This window comes from Lithobates pipiens, unplaced genomic scaffold, assembly GCF_037356315.1.
Source record: "Lithobates pipiens isolate NorthernLeopardFrog02 unplaced genomic scaffold, aLitPip1_a1.2 Scaffold_23, whole genome shotgun sequence".
Classification (NCBI taxonomy): Eukaryota; Metazoa; Chordata; class Amphibia; order Anura; family Ranidae; genus Lithobates; species Lithobates pipiens.
This window is the reverse complement of record NW_027507785.1, coordinates 319,232,386-319,250,338: the sequence shown is the minus strand read 5'-3', so window position 1 is coordinate 319,250,338 and position 17,953 is coordinate 319,232,386. Positions and strand designations below refer to the sequence as shown.

Here is a 17,953-nt window from a genome sequence, read left to right as displayed (position 1 = left end):
GCTCCCAGTCTCCGCTCTAATTCATCCCAAAGATGTTCTATCGGGTTGAGGTCAGGACTTTGTGCAGGCCAGTCAAGTTCCTCCACCCTAAACTCGCTCATCCATGTCTTTATGGACCTTGCTTTGAGCACTGGTGCGCAGTCATGTTGGAACAGGAAGGGGCCATCCCCAAACTGTTCCCACAAAGTTGGGAGCATGAAATTGTCCAAAATGTCTTGGTATGCTGACGTCTTAAGACTTCACTGGAACTAAGGGGCCAAGCCCAACCCCGAAGAAAACCCCACACCATGACCCCCCCTCCACCAAATGATTTGGACCAGTACACAAAGCAAGGTCCATAAAGACATGGATGAGCGAGTTTTGGGTGGAGGAACTTGACTGGCCTGCACAGAGTCCTGACCTCAACCCGGTAGAACACCTTTGGGAGGAATTAGAGCGGAGACAGCGAGCCAGGCCTCATCCAAAATCAGTGCCTGACCTCACAAATGCACTCCTGGAAGAATGGTGAAACATTCCCATAGACACATCTCCTAAACCTTGTGGACGGCCTTCCCGGAAGAGTTGAAGCTGTTATAGCTGCAAAGGGTGGGCCAACTCAATATTGAACCCTACGGACTAAGACTGGGATGCCATTAAAGTTCATGTGCGTGTAAAGGCAGGTGTCCCAATACTTTTGGTAATATAGTGTATGTCAATGCATAAAGGGCATTTGAAACACTCATTACATTTAAATTCAAACAAGATCCACCCACCAAAATACAATATAGTAATAGATTCCAAACAAGTTTCACCGGACACATTTAAAATCAACCAAGGTTTGCCCGTCAGATATCACATCACACATTGGGTCAATGCTCTTTGAAAAAATGTAGCTAAATACTGTAAAATACAGAAGGTATGTCCAGCAAACATTTGCTTTGCAAATTGCATGGTGAATCTTTAATATGTAGACCTCGTAAAGCAGCAAACCTCAACCAGGGTGCCCAGAGGGTGCAAGGAGTCCCTCGAGCAGTGGCTGATTGACCTCCAGCTAGATAAATCCTGCAAAGTTCCAGAGTGAAAGCCAGAGACACCAATGATCCTTTACATTGTCTGTAAGGAGCATTCTTCCCACTGACCATCAATGTAAGGAGCATTCTTCCCACTGACCATCAATGTAAGGGGCATTCTTCCCACTGACCATCAATGTAAGGGGCATTCGTCCAACTGACCACCAATGTAGGGAATATTCTTCCTAATGACCACTAATGGAAAAAGCGTTCTTCCCACTGACCAATATAAGGGGTATTCTTCTAATTTACCAACAATTTAAGGAGAATTCTTCTTACTGACCACTAATGTAAGGAACATTTTTCTCACTGACCACCAATGAAAGGAACATTCTTCTCACTGACCACCATTGCAAGGAACATTCCTAATTCTGACCACAAATGTAAGAAACATTCTTCCCATTGACCACCAATGTAAGGAACATTCCTTATTCTGACCACAAATTTAAGGAACATTCTTCTCACTGACCACCAATGTAAGGAACATTCTTCTCACTGACCACCAATGTAAGGAACATTCTTCCCACTGATCACCAATGTAAGGAACATTCTTCTCACTGACCACCAATGTAAGGAACATTCTTCTCACTGACCACCAATGTAAGGAACAATTCTTATTCTGACCACAAATGTAAGGAACATTCTTCCCATTGACCATCAATGTAAGGAACATTCCTTATTCTGACCACAAATTTAAGGAACATTCTTCTCACTGACCACAAATGTAAGGAACATTCTTCTCACTGACCACCAATGTAAGGAACATTTTTCTCACTGACCACCAATGAAAGGAACATTCTTCTCACTGACCACCAATGTAAGGAACATTCCTAATTCTGACCACAAATGTAAGGAACATTCTTCTCACTGACCATCAATGTAAGGGGCATTCGTCCAACTGACCATCAATGTAGGGAATATTCTTCCTAATGACCACTAATGGAAAAAGCGTTCTTCCCACTGACCAATATAAGGGGTATTCTTCTAATTTACCAACAATTTAAGGAGAATTCTTCTTACTGACCACTAATGTAAGGAACATTTTTCTCACTGACCACCAATGAAAGGAACATTCTTCTCACTGACCACCATTGCAAGGAACATTCCTAATTCTGACCACTAATGTAAGGAACATTTTTCTCACTGACCACCAATGAAAGGAACATTCTTCTCACTGACCACCATTGCAAGGAACATTCCTAATTCTGACCACAAATGTAAGAAACATTCTTCCCATTGACCACCAATGTAAGGAACATTCCTTATTCTGACCACAAATTTAAGGAACATTCTTCTCACTGACCACCAATGTAAGGAACATTCTTCTCACTGACCACCAATGTAAGGAACAATTCTTATTCTGACCACAAATGTAAGGAACATTCTTCCCATTGACCATCAATGTAAGGAACATTCCTTATTCTGACCACAAATTTAAGGAACATTCTTCTCACTGACCACCAATGTAAGGAACGTTCTTCTCACTGACCACTAATGTAAGGAACATTTTTCTCACTGACCACCAATGAAAGGAACATTCTTCTCACTGACCACCATTGCAAGGAACATTCCTAATTCTGACCACAAATGTAAGGAACATTCTTCTCACTGACCACTAATGTAAGAAACATTCTTCCCATTGACCACCAATGCAAGGAACATTCCTCATTCTGACCACAAATGTAAGGAACATTCTTCTCACTGACCACCAATGTAAGGAACATTCTTTTCACTGACCACCAATGTAAGGAACATTCTTCCCATTGACCACCAATGTAATGAACATTCCTTCCACTGATCACCAATATAAGATCCTACCGACCACCAATAGAGGGAGCATTCTTCCCGCTGACCACCAATCACACCAGAGTGTGACTCTGGGGTGAATACATTGATAAATGCCCCCCCCCCCATAAGAAGACTATGTAGCTTACCTGAGGAGACAAAACTCCAACTCGTTGGGTGGTGGGCTCGTTCAAGACCACTTCAACCTTGCAGGAGTCTCTGTCGCTTGGGATGTTGAAGTGTAATTCATTTTCAGTGATGTAAACGGTTTGGCCTCTTCCAACGGTCACTCCTTTGTTGGTCACAACGAGGACAGAGGCAGCTAACATGTCCCAGGTCCACATGAAGAAGAGGAACACCACTCCGCCCATTCTCTGGAGATGATTACGGCTTGTATCCCTGAAAGAAACGTGAACATGAAACCTTCGGCTAGTGGTCACTGTGCCCTCTTATGGCTGAAATTGGGGGGGGGGATAGCTAGTAAATTTTGACCTGAGGGCTGTTAGGAGGAGTACTGAGACAGGGGGCTGTGAGGTTTTCAGGAAGCCATGTACAGCCCCCTTCTAGGGTTGCCACTTTTTCTTCAAGCCAAACCCAAACACTTTAGTGGCGCACCGCCAAATTTTTTTTTTTAAATATACACTATAGGATTGTAACAGACCTGGGACACCTTTGGGCTCTCCAAAGAGAATAGTAATGCTGTGCACATAGTGCCCTCTCACTCTCCTATCAGGCCCTGTTCTGAGCCACATTCCTGTCTGAATATTGTGTCCGGGTTTCAGATGGACTGAAACCCGGACACATGATTCAAAACCCGAACTGTCCGGTTGAATCCTGGACAGGTGGCCACCCTACCCCCTGCCGGCCCCTCCCACAAACCATGATCTGCCTACATTGCATAGAGAAACACAGAGACTTAACCCCTTCCCTCCGAGCGTACACATATTTGCATCCTCAGAGAAGCTGGTTTGTATCTGTGGGGCTGCATATTTGTGCCACTGTGGCAGGTCTGCCAGCACAGAGACCAAGCTGTCATGGGCAGCTCTGGGTTTTGTACTAAATATCGAGAACCTGGGAAAGCGGCTTTTCAATCACCTGATTACTGTGATAGTGTCAGGACTGGGCTCAGCCCTACCTTCTCTGAGCTGGCCGCTCAGCTGTCGGATAATAGCCAGCTCCTATCTCTCCACAGTTACTCAGCTGTTGATGATATCCTGCTCGTCAGTCCTGCCTACTTAAGCTGTTCAGCCCAGTGAATCTCTGCCTTCGCCTTGGTCAACATCACAGAGACATTCTCCTGCAATCCTGTTTAAGACTGGCTTTGCTGACATCCCTTCTGGCTCCAGATCCTGCTTGCTGCTCCACTATATTGATCCCTGACTTCTGGCTTGGCTGACTATCCATTCCGGTTACTGAACTTTGGCTATGTTTTGACTACGTTTGTTCTTTTTTACTTTTATTATTAAACAAGTGTGATTTAACTGTACATCTGTCTTGGCCTGATCAGATGGTTTCTGACACATAGCCTGTGATTGGCTATCACACTGATCAGTCACTGTGTTTTTTTTTCTCCTCTTGAATAGACAAAAAGATACACAGTACTACCTTGCTGGGTACATTATCCACATGACCAGGTCATTTTTTGAGATACGGCACTGCGTTTATTTAACTTACAATTGTGCCATTCCCAAATTATTTTTTTGTCATTTATGAAGCAATTAATTTTTTTCCATTTTCATTGAATATGTTTTATAGGAGAAAGTAAAAAATAATTAAATTTTTTTCAAAACTGTCAAACTTTTTTTTTATTGCAAAAAAAAAAAAGATGCAGAGGTGATCAAATACCACAAAAAAAGGTCTGCTTGTGGGAAAAAACCCACAAGCAGACCTTTTTTTGTGGTATTTGATCACCTCTGCAGCTTTTTTTTTTTTTTTGCAATAAAAAAAAAGATCGACAGTTTAAAAAAAAATTAAATAATTTTTTACTTTCTCCTATAAAACATATTCAATGAAAATGGAAAAAATTTAATTTCTTTATAAATTTAGGCCAATCTGTATTCTCCTACATATCTTTGGTAAAAAAAAATGCTTTGTGCACTGGTCCAAATCATTTGGTGGAGGGGGGGATTATGGTGTGGGGTTGTTTTTTCAGGGGTTGGGCTTGGCCCCTTAGTTCCGGTGAAGGGAACTCTTAAGGTGTCAGCATACCAAGACATTTTGTACAATTTCATTCTACCAACATTGTGGGAACAGTTTGGGGATGGCCCTTTCCTGTTCTAACATGACTGCACACCAGTGCACAAAGCAAGGTCCATAAAGATATAGATGAGCGAGTTTGGGGTGGAGGAACTTGACTGGCCTGCACAGAGTCCTGACCTCAATCTGATAGAACACTGGTGCGCAGTCATGTTGGAACAGGAAGGGCTCATCCCCAAAACTATTCTCCCAAAGTTGGGAGCATTAAATTGTCCAAAATGTCTTGGTATGCTGACGCCTTAAAGTGGGTGTAAACCAGGAAAAAAATTATGTCATAATGTAGAGTATAAGATTTCCTATCAATTGAGCCCAGCCTTGCCACAAAGAGTTATTCCAGCTCTGAGCAATCCTCCTTTTATTGTTCAGCGAGATAAATCTTGACAAACAGAGAAAAACGTTGTCAAGTCCTCCCCCTTGCTATGAGTGACAGGTGATTTACATATCTCGTGCACTAGTCTAAGAGACCTGCATTATTTTTTAATTCCCCTCCCCCCACTCCTTTCTTCTGCTGCTCTAGCAGGATTGGATGTTCCACACCTCAGCATAATTGGGCATGCTGAAGTCATGTGGTTACTTTCCTGTCTTTTCACTGGATGTTAGAAATCATAGCAGAAGTTCAGTGTAAGAAATACACAGGAGAAAATGCACATTGACAAGGGGAGTGTAGAGGTGGGCGGGGAGTCTACTGACATCATGACTCCACCCACGAGCTCCAGACAACAGACCCACCCACGGAATATTCAGTTTTTCGGGTCTCATAACAGACAGAGGGGAGACATTTGACAGGTAAAGATACATGCAGGAGGCATGTATATCCTTATAGATAACCCCTATGGCAGTAGTTTAGAAAGGATGACATTGGGTTTACATCCACTTTAAGGGATACCTTCACTGGAACTAAGGGGCCAAGCCCAACCCCTGAAAAACCACCCCATACCATAACCCCTCCTCCACCAAATGATTTGGACCAGTGCACAAAGCAAGGTCCATAAAGACATGGATGAGTAAGTTTGGGTGGAAGGAACTTGATAGTCCTGACCTCAACCCGATAGAACACCTTTGGGATGAATTAGAGTGGAGACTTTTAGTGGAGGGGGGGGGGGGCATTATGGTGTGGGTTTGTTTTTCAGGAGTTGGGCTTTGCTCCTTAGCAACTCTTATGCCCTGTACACAGAGGGTCAGACTTTCCGACCACAAAATCTGTCGGAAGTTTGGGGACGGCCCCTTCCTGTTCCAACATGACTGCCCACCAGTGCACAAAGCAAGGTCCATAAAGACATGGATGAGCGAGTTTGGGGTGGTGGACCTTGACTGGCCTGCACAGAGTCCCGACCTCAACCTGATAGAACACCTTTGGGAAGCGGAGCCAGCCCTTCTCGTCTAACATCAGTGCCTAACCTCACAAATGCTCTTCTGGAAGAATGGTCAAACCTTCCCATAGACACATCTCCAAAACCTTGTGGACGGCCTTCCCAGAAGAGTTGAAGCTGTTAAAGCTGCAAAGGTGGGGCCAACTCAATATTGAACCCTACAGACTTATCCCTTGTACACACGGTCGGACATTCTGACAACCAAATCCGTTGGATTTTGTCCGACGGATTTTGTCCGAAACTGTTGCATACATACGGTCGGAAAAAGTTGTCGGACAATCCGATCGTTCAGAACATGGTGACATTATTTCGTTACGACGGGATTACCTTCAGGCTAGTAGCCAATAGCTTTGGTCTAGGAATTTGATCTGAGCATGCGTGGCACTATGTCCGATCGGAATTCTCTACACACGATCGGACAAAGTCCGATCAGATCATGTTGTCTGAAAATTTTACAGCCCTGCTCTAAAATTTTGTTGGTCGGATATTCCGACGGAAACAGTCCGATGGAGCCCACACACGGTCGGATTATCCGACAACACGGTCCGATCGGACATTTTCCGTCAGAATGTCCGACCGTGTGTACAAGGGCTAAGACTGGGATGCCATTAAAGTTCATGTGCGTGTAAAGGCAGGTGTCCCAATACTTTTGATAATATAGTGTATGTGGCATTGCTACGATCGTCGGGAGCAGGAGAATTTATTTTGGGCTGTTCTTTGGTGGTAAATTATAGTAAAAAATATACAGTTACATTTTTTAAAAAATATTATATTTTTTTTAAAACTATTTTGTGCCAATTTTCCTAAAAAAAAAAAAAAAAAAAGGAAATATTTCTTATCATTTACAACCAAATGAAAGCCCAATTTGTCCTTAAAAAATGACCAAGGTATAATCCACCTTGGATACATGAAGTAGTTGGGATGATATGTACAGTTTTGCTAACATGTCAAAGTCGCAAAAACGAAATTGGGTGTTAAAATTTCTTTTATCTCCGCCACGAGGGGGTTAGGAGAAAATATAAGCTAAAATTAAACTTGAATGTATAACTTTTAAAGGAATACATGATGTTTGCGCAAAGCTGTACTTTAATCGGGCTGGAAACATGACGATCGGCAATGACCGTCAACTCAGCATCTTTGTGCGTCTCCCATGACACCAGCAATTATGGAAATGAATCAGACAGAGTTACATTATCAGCTGGAATGGAAAACAAGTCCATCCTTTGCTGGCACGCGTTGCCGTCCCCGGTCCCAGCACTGATCTACGCTGGAAATTTGCTTCAATTACTTATTTATGGCGAGCTGCGAGCAGGTCTCCCTCACTTTTTTATTTTTTTCGTTTTTTTATTTTACTGGAGTTTGTTGTAGTGTTAGTAATTGATCTCCCGAACCCCCAGGCCTACTTATTGAATCCGGCATTGATTAATATTTAATAGAACCTTGTTTGCTTGGATGATTCACATCCTCGGAAACTGTATGAAGGGATGGAGTTTTTTTCCTTTTTTTTTTTTAGGCAAGTTGTACACGAGACATCAGTTTCACCTCACCCCTTTTAGTTGGCGGTTTGGCTCCTTTTGCCGTAAGAGGTAACCACAGGCTATGTTATGGTGAATCAACCCATTATTAACAATGTAACCGATTCTCCAATGACTTATGCCGCGTACACACACGAGCGAATTGTCCAGAGTACTTAGTTTGGCAAACAATCCGGCGGACAGTCCGGCGGACTTTCTACCGAACGGACTTGGCCACACACGGACACAGAGAAAGTCCGGCGTTTGATAGCGCGATGACGTACAGCACGTACGACAGGACTAGAAAAAGGAAGTTCAATAGCCAGTAGCCAATAGCTTCCTTTTTCGTACTTGCTTCTAAACATGTGTCATTCTGAGGCTGCGTACACACGGGCGGATTGTCTGTCCAACTTAGTCCGCTGAACCGTGTTTCAGCGGACAATCCGCTCGTGTGTGGGCTTCAGCGGACTTTTTCAGCGGACTGTCTGACGAACAAAGTCTTACGGAATTTCCGTAATTTTGTCCGTTCAAACTTGGTTTTGTCCGTCCAAACTTGGTTTCAGCGGACAGTCCGCTCGTGTGTAGGCAAGTTGGACGGACTAAGTATGGCGCATACTCAGAAAGGATTTACACGGCCGAAGGTTGCATTGCAGTGTATTGGACGTCGTTTTTCTAGTCCCGTCGTACGTGCCGTACACGTCATCACGCACGCTTTCAGCGGACTGTCTGCTCATCGTGTGTGGTCAAGTCCGTTCATTCAAATTTTGAACGGACTGTCTGTCGGATTGTCTGACGAACTTAGTTGGGCAGACAATCCGCCCGTGTGTACGTGGCCTTAGTCCGCCGGACTAGCATACTGACCAACGTATTGTCCGCTGAAACCCAAGTCCGGCGGAAAGATTGGAGTGCAAAACTACTTTCTAAGTCCGCCGGACTTTACGCTGGAAAAGTCCGCTGAAGCCCACACACGATCGAATTGTCTGCTGAAATGCGTTTCGCCGGACTAAGTACGCCGGACAATTCGCTCGTGTGTACGCGGCATAATTCTCAATAGGGTCTGCTAAGGATCTGAATGGAGAGTTTTGCCACAGGAATTAACCACTTCATAGCCAATGACTTCATGGGGGATTTATAAAAATAATTGGCAAAAAAATGGGAAAAATAACAAATCTTAGTAGGCTATTTTCTGTGCTCACATCTTCCCCATACTTAAAAAGCCCTCACTGGACCTAACCAGCTTGAACTATTGGAATGCCTAGTTTACATCGTCTACAACCCTCCAAGCTCCTACCTCTCTGACAACCTTCTTGAAACCTACAATGTGACTGACAACCGCTTGCAACACTCCACAGAAACTGCCCTATTAAAACTCACTAATGCCGCGTACACACGATCGGAATTCTCGTCGGAAGAAGCTCTGATGGTTTTCCCGACGGAATTCCGCTCAAACTGTCTTGCCTACACACGGTCACAACAAATTCCGATAGTTTAGAACGCGGTGATGTACAGCACGTATGACGGGACTAGAAAAGGGAAGTTCAATAGCCAGTAGCCAATAGCTTCTGTCTCGTAGTTGAATCTGAGTATGCGTGATTTTTTGGCGTGTCGGAATTGCATACACACGATCGGAATTACCGATAGAAAGTTTTTCCGTCAGGAAAATTAAGAACATGCTATCAATTTTTGGCTGGCGGGAATTCGGACAGCTAAGTTCCAATGGAACGTACACACGGTCGCATTTTCCGATGAAAAGCTCTCATCGGTCTTTTTCTGTCCGGAATTCCGATCGTGTGTACGCGGCATAATTGTTTACTAACTGCAAACACCAATGGTTATCACTCCATACTCATACTCAGTGTTGGTCATCTTACTTTAAAAAAGTAATTAGTTAAGTTACAAATTACTTCTCCCAAAAAGTAATTGAGTTAGTAACTCGGTTACTACATTGTAAAAGTAATTAGTTACTCAGCAAAGTAACTGTGACAGGGGTGGCAGCGGTGGTACTTGAGGGGGTGGCGGCAGTGGTACTTGATTGGTGTCAGCTGACCTCATTTTTCAGTGTCCGCCCTGCCTCCCTACATTCTCTCTCTCTGGATAGGCAGAGTGGGATGGGGCGGTCCAGACAGTCTCTGAGTCTCAGCCTCTTCTCAGCTCAGTGGGCGAAAGCCCCTCTCCCCGCGGTGGAATGAACGGCCAGGCAGCGCGGCCACGGCGGGCCTCCCGGGCGGTAGATGTAGTTGCGGTAACACCGCCCCAAGTAATGGGAACTGAGTTACCATGAGGGGAAGAGTAAGAAGAGTTAGATTACTCGTTACCCTCTAAAGTAACTGCGTTAAGTAACTCTGTTTATTTTAACTGAGTTACTTACATCACTGCTCATACTACTAGACCAGTGATGGCGAACCTTGGCACCCCAGATGTTTTGGAACTACATTTCCCATGATGCTCATGCACTCTGCAGTGTAGTGGAGCATCATGGGAAATGTAGTTCCAAAACATCTGGGGTGCCAAGGTTCGCCATCACTGTACTAGACCTTTCTGTGGCCTTTGATACTGGTGACCACCTGCTCCTCCTCAAAAACTCTACTTCCTTGGCCTCCAAGACTCTGTTCTTTCCTGGTTCTCTTCCTACCTACCACAGTGTTCCTTAAAGTGGTTACACACCCTGTACAACCACTTTTACCTACAGGTAAGCCTATATTAAGGCTTACCTGTAGGTGCTGGAAATATCTCCTAAACCTCCACGGTTTAGGAGATATTTACGAAGAAGCCGAGCGCCGATGTCTACGGCGCATGCGCCGATGACTACGGCACATGCGCACTTTAGAAAGGGCATATTGTGCCATTTCTAATAGGGGTCATGCCGTGACTGGCAGCTCCCGCGCACATGCATGATGTTGCGCGACTCCGGGCCAGTCACAGAGCCGTAGTCCGCGGCCCCTGGAAGGAAGAGGGGCAAAGATGGATGCTGCCTGCTAGTGGGGACAACGGTGACATCGCAGGCTTAGGTTTCAGGTAAGTGACACATAATGGGCTATTATGTGATGCATAGTAGCCCATTATGCTTTACCATTGCAGGCAAATAAAGAGGAAGTAAAACCCACCAGGGTTTACTTCCTCTTTAAATGTTGCTTATAACGCTGACTCCTCCTCTCCTCCTCCTCTTTCTGTGGGGGTCCTCCAAGGCTCTGGCTTCAGACACCTTCTCTTCTCTATCTACACCTCCTCCCTTGGTCACTCGATAACCTCCCATGGCTTCCAGTACCATTTCTAAGCTGATGACACCCAATTGTATTTCTGTATTCCTCTCCTCACTCTTTAGTCTGCTCCCACATTACTAACGTATAAACTGACATATCAGTATGGATGTCGCACCACTTCCTCAAACGAAAAACTTTCTAAAACTGAACTGAAAATATGTCCCCGGCCTCATCCTCGACTTTTCCATCAAGATTAATAAGACAACTATCAGTCCCCCCCCCCCTCATGCCATGGTGCTAGGTGTATTTCTGGACTTTGGCCTGTCCTTTCAGCCCCAATCACTGTCCAAATCGTGTAGACTTAACCTCTGCAACATCTCCACAATATGCCCCTTCCTAACCAATGAAACCACCAAGCTTTTCATTCACTCCCTCGTTATCTCTCACCTTGACTATTGCAACTCCCTCGTTGGCTTACCTCCACAGACAACAACCCCCCCCCCAGTCTACCATGAATTCTGCTGACAGACTCATCCACCTTACCAACCAATAAGTGTCCACCATCCCCCTCTACCGATCACTCCACTGGCTTTCCAATTACTCAAAGAATAAAATTCAAAATACCAACAACATAGCAAAGCCATCAGCCATCCACAACTCTGCCCTGACCTACATCACTAAACTTGTCTCAATATATCACCCAAACCAACCTCTCCACTTCTCCCAAGACCTCCTACTATCTTGTCATCTGCTCCCATCCTCCTGTACTTCTCATGAGGCTCTTCCATCTTCTGAACTTCCTACCTCAACCAGTCCAGCTATCTCTTAGCCCTTGTACACACGGTCGGACATTCCGACAACCAAATCCGTCGAATTTTGTCCGTCGGATTTTGTCCGACGGATTTTGCCCGAAACTGTTGCATACACACGGTCGGACGAAGTTGTCGGAAAATCCGATCGTTCAGAACGTGATAACGTTATTTCGTTACGATGGGACTACATTTAGGCTAGTAGCCAATAGCTTTGATGTAGGAATTTGATCTGAGCATGTGTGGCACTTTGTCCGATCGGAATTCTCTACACATGATCGGAGTATGTCCGATCGGAGCATTTTGTCGGAAAATTTTACCAACAAGTTGGAAAACTTGGTCCGTCGGAAACAGTCCGATGGAGACCACACACAGTCGGAATATCCGACAACACGGTCCGATCGGACACATTCCATCGGAATCTCCGACCGTGTGTACAAGGGCTAACTCTATCCACCTTTAGGTGATCCCTGAAAACTCATCTCTACGGGGAAGCCTATCCCGCCTCCACCTAACTACTTGTAGGTGGGGTGCAGCGTGGTGCGGTGGCAATAATACACATAGGCCAAGTGCGGTGAAGACCTTGTATCGAAATTATGCAAAGACAGTTCACCATAGCTCCCAACTGTCCCTGATTTCAAGGGACTGTCCCTGATTTGGAGCAATGTCCCTCTGTCCCTCATTGCTCCTCATTTGTCCCTCATTTTGGTCTGATCTATATAGCTGTATATAAAATGGACTTTTTATCTATCAAAAAGTGTTTTTCAGCGCTAAACCTTTCATCTGATTTCTAAATTGCTGCATTTGTAAATTCCAAAAGCCAATATAAAGGAATAGTAGTAGTAAAAAAAAGCATTTGTTGGTTTAACCAGTCTTGTTTTTTTTTTGTATAATTTTCCTTTAAGGGGACGTGTCAAGGGGTGTTTCCTATGCCTGCCTACTTTTGCTGATAGGTGCCCCTCATTCCCATCTCAAAAAGTTGGACGGTATGGTTCACAATAACAAAGAAAATTCCCAGCTCATATTACCGACCAGCCTGCAACCAACCAAATTATCCTGTCTAACAGTATGTATTAAAAACAGGGGTTTAGTTTGCACATATTTGCAAATACATGCGTGAGCTGCAGAGCCTCTTCACGGCACCCCAGTATGATCTGCAATTTTGAGGACAGTTATAGGTGGGGGCAGTGCCCATTTGTTTGTACAGTTCACTACCCCCCTGGGGAAGACAGCCCAACTGGGAACACTCACAGGTCCAACTGCGTGTAGAGAGCAGATTTCAGCTGAACTGACAGTGATTGTTAGGAGGGGCAGAGTGCGGTATGGCCATCTCGTGCCCAAGTGAGAAGCTGTCCAGAAAAGATACAAGCCTCACTACCTGTCACTAGTTCTGCCCTTACCAGGTGGGGTACCTGTCCCTACTCTGCCCATCACTAAATGCGCTCCAAACCTGGAAACCAGGACCTTGAATAGGCTCTGCTTGACCCAAGATGGCTGCTAGAGTCTTACTGGGGGGGGGGGGGGGGGGGCGGTAGCATCCAATTGAATAGCTTCCCTAGTGACCCGGGAGAACATAGAGGAACCATGTTCCTCTTAACTCAGTCTCCATCTGTAATGCTGATGTGAACTAGCGCCACCCACAGTGGAGAAAGTAGACTGCACCTTTCTACATACTAAATATTTAACTCTATCATCAGTTCATCCCTCATAGTTATTACCTGTTGTATCACTTGCCCCTCCCTATTAGAGTGTAAGCTCTAATGATCAGGGCGCTCCTAGCCCTCTTGTATTGAATTGTATTGTAACTGTACTGTCTTCCTTGTATTGTAAAGTGCTGCACAACATGATGGTGTTATATACTGTATATCCTGTATAATAATAATTTAGGGGATGATGAATAAGGTGATATACTTACCTTAGTTCCTGTTCTGGCAGGCTTTCTTCTTTTCATTTTTTTCCCGCCAGAGTTCAGCTTTTTTTTATTGTAGTGCACTTAAAGCAGACATCACCCATTAATAATAATGGGATAATCTTTCCATGTTTTTAGAATGACCTCAAAACTTTTCAGCACTTCTTGCTTTCCTGCCTACGCAAGAATTGCATAGGGCCCCACCCTTCCTGCCTATGTGAGAATGCCTGATGAAGGGGTCCTGCGTGACTCCGAAACTTTTCTTGTGTTGTGAACATGCAATAAACTACCCGTTTGGGTGCCACTTTGTGCCGATCCTTGGTGTGCTGGCAAATATCTACTTTGTGACATAGGGCCCCCACCCTCTCCACCTTCTCTAGGGCCCCACCCCCACCTGCCACTTTGCTTATGGACATGGGCACCATGGAATTCTGCTCATGTGCAAATGTTTCACAAGACCCGTGACACATCTGTACAAGTGATTCTCATCTATGCCCACAGATTTTGCAGATATCAAGGTGCCAAATACCAACAGCGTGTGCACATATGTGGGATTCCACTGCACATGTACACAGGGCTGCTGATAGGGGGGTACCACCAGGCCTCCTGCTGTAGGGGGCCTGGATGCACAGGGGGGCCAGGGCATCAGGGGGATCGGTGCGGCGGGACTGGAGGAGAATTACAGGACAACTCACCGTGTCTGTGTCTCTCCCTCCAGCAGATGGAAGGGGAGAAAATGGCTTTTAGCTGCTAGAGGGAGAGACACAGACACAGTGCTTTGTTCTGTAATTGTCCTCCTGTCCCACTGCACCGTTCCCCCTCTCTGTGCTGCCCACATCTGATTCCCCCTGTGTGCCCATGGCCCCCCTTCATCCCCCCTCAGCGTCGCTGGCTTCCCTCCCTGTTTCAAGTACAAAGGTGGATGGAGAGTGGGGGAAGGGGCTGGTAAATAAGTAATTTACCGGCCCCCTCCTTTTCTGAATAGGACACAGTGAGTGGTCGTTAATGATCGCTCCTGTGTCCATTTAAAACTGAGCATAATAAACTGTATTTACTATGCTTCAGTTTATTAAAGCGGGAGTCCGCCGGGACTCCGTGTTTTTTTTTTTTTTAAAAGCCAGCAGCTACAAATACTGCAGCTGCTGACTTTTAAAATAGTGACACTTACCTGTCCAGCGCGCCCGCGATGTCGGCACCCGAAGCCGATCTCTAGATCGTCTCTCGGGTGCTGCCGCCCGCCATCTTGGGTATGGGAATCAGGAAATGGAGCCTTTCGGCTTCATTTCCCGGTTCCCTACTGCGCATGCGCGAGTCGCGCTGCGCAATAAGGACGGTCCCCGCTGCCTCTGGGATCTGTGTGTTTCCCAGCAGGCAGCGGGGCACTTGCGGAAAGGGGCGGGCACTTGCGGAAAAGGGCGTAATCTACGCCCCTTTCCGCAGAGAGCTATCCCGGAAGTGGGTGCAGATACCTGTACTGTACAGGTATCTGCACCCCCCCTCCCCCCTGAAAGGTGCCAATTGTGGCGCCGGAGGGGGGGGAGGGTTCTGATGAGCGGAAGGTCCACTTTAGGGTGGACCTCTGCTTTAATGATCAGGAGCCTCTGTCTCTGTTGGCTGTTGGGTTTTATGCTCCTTTAATGAGCATTTGACTCTTGCTATGTGAAGGGGGGGGGGGGGCATTGCAAGGGTATTATTATTTTTTGGGGCCTTGAGTTGGGAAATAAATACATGAGCATTGTTTTGCGCTGGCTAGATTGCGTTGGGGTGTCAATGGTAATGCAATGTGTTTTAAAACGTATGTTCTGCAGCGCAATATTGCAATAAAATAGTTTGAAGGCAAACTGAAAGTGGATTGGTAGAATAAGCTTCCTTAAAGGTTTCAGCCAGGGATAGGAAATCGCATTTTTTTTTGCAAATCTGTATTGCGTCCATGTACTGTATTTAGCACTTTATCCGCCGTTGCCATTTAAATCTTGTCCAAATTTCCCAAGCCAAACGGCGATCACTAATAAAACTGCTAAACTATTAATTTGCCACAAACTAAATAGAAATCTTGACCGGTTTTCAAAAGCCTCCCTGACTGCGCCCGTTGTTTTACGAGTGGCGGTCGCACCACTCAGCGCGGGGTCAGAATAATGGATAAATAAATATATCTCTCTTTTTTTTTTAATTTTTTTTTACTTATTTTACAGCCTGGCCCCCAATTCCCATGAGTCGGCTAATTGCCTGTTGTTTTAATGCCTCTCCATCGGAGATAAGTCTCTTTGTATCCCAACAATGCGCTTCCCTTGCAGTTCGCGACGCGTTTTCCGAGCCAAGATGGCAGCAAGTTCCCTGGCTCGGTGTCCAAGGCGCAATAAAAATGATTGGGGCTAAATGAAATTACTGACCGCCGTCTCGCCCGGTGCCAAGTCCCGGGCTGAGATGTAACTTATAGTTATTCAATGCAAAATAGATCCATCTATTAGATGAAATGAAGAGATATATCCCGGGACGTCACCGATAAAAATGGACACATTCTATCCCCACGCCGATCTATGCTAATCAATTCCTATACAAAAAAAAAATGCAATTTTTACCGCAGGATTAAATATTATAAGGGGTCACCGTGACAAACTGTACAACCCCAATACAACCAGGATAGAGGTGACATGGACCTGAACCTGGACGATTTCTCGATCGGGACCACAAGTGCCAGCATTGCCATCTGAAGCTGTATCAGATCAGCCTCCCCCCCGTCTTGCACAGTTGTAGCGGCTCCTCTCCTGGGCTGAAATTGCTCCCTCTGATTTCACTGCACACTGTGAGCTTCATACAATGTACATTAGAAGCTGCAGCAATCCAGAAGGAGCCTGTCTCCTTTCCTGGCTGGAGGACATCCAGAATTTGTTAGCACTTTCCTCCCCAGCCTGACTCTCCCTGGCCCGCCCCTTTCATTTATTGGATTTCAATTCTGTCAATCATGGAGGCTCAGCAGCACATGTGGGCGCTACCTAGGGTGGTCTGCATGCAAATATAGTCTGTCTAGGAAAGCCCACTCCTCCAGACTGACATTCACCCATCAAGACATTTTGATATTTGCATAATTCCCCCAAGAGCCAGTTCCCTGCCAGTACAGAACCCCCCCCCCCCCCCCCCGCCCAGTGCCGATCCCCCAGTAGAGGTCTACCCTACAATTACAGATCTACACCCCAGTACAGTCCCCCTCCCAAGCACAGATCTGCCCCCCCCCCCAGTACAGGTATACTCCCAGTTATAGAATTCCTCCAGTACAGATTTCCCCCAGTACAGATCTCCCCCTCCATTACAGTCCCCCTCCCAGGCACAGATCTGCCCCCCCCAGTACAGGTATACTCCCGGTTATAGAATTCCCCCCAGTACAGATATACCCCTCAGTACAGTTCCCCTCGCAGGCACATATCTTCCCCCCAGTACAGGTATACTCTCAGTTAAAGAATTCCTCCAGTACAGATTTCCCCCTCCAATACAGTCCCCCTCCCAGGCACAGATCTGTCCCCCAGTACAGGTATACTCCTGGTTATAGAATTCCCCCCAGTACAGATATACCCCCCAATGCAGTTCCCCTGCCAGGCACATATCTGCCCCCCAGTACAGGTATACTCCCAATTATAGAATTCCCCCAGTACAGATTTCCCCCAGTACAAATCTCCCCCTCAAGTACAGTCCCCCTCCCAGGCACAGATCTGGCTCCCAGTACAGGTATACTCCCAGTTATAGAATTCCCCCAGTACAGATTTCCCCCCAGTACAAATCTCCCCCTCAAGTACAGTCCCCCTCCCAGGCACAGATCTGCCCCCTGTACAGGTATACTCCCAATTATAGAATTCCCCCAGTACAGATTTCCCCCCAGTACAAATCTCCCCCTCAAGTACAGTCCCCCTCCCAGGCACAGATCTGCCCCCCAGTACAGGTATACTCCCCGTTATAGAATTCCCCCAGTACAGATTTCCCCCCAGTACAAATCTCCCCCTCAAGTACAATCCCCTTCCAGGCACAGATCTGCCCCCAGTACAGGTATACTCTCAGTTATAGAATTCCCC

General features: G+C 45.8%; 1 protein-coding gene across 1 annotated transcript in view; it reads right to left on the bottom strand.

The window, feature by feature from the left end:
* Positions 1–17,953, bottom strand: part of LOC143926656 (FRAS1-related extracellular matrix protein 1-like) — a 264,491-nt gene that overhangs the window by 230,121 nt on the left and 16,417 nt on the right. Inside the window, 1 exon segment of the mRNA XM_077450596.1 lies at positions 2,984–3,233. Coding sequence (XP_077306722.1) covers positions 2,984–3,205 — 222 coding nt within the window. The 5' untranslated portion in view covers positions 3,206–3,233.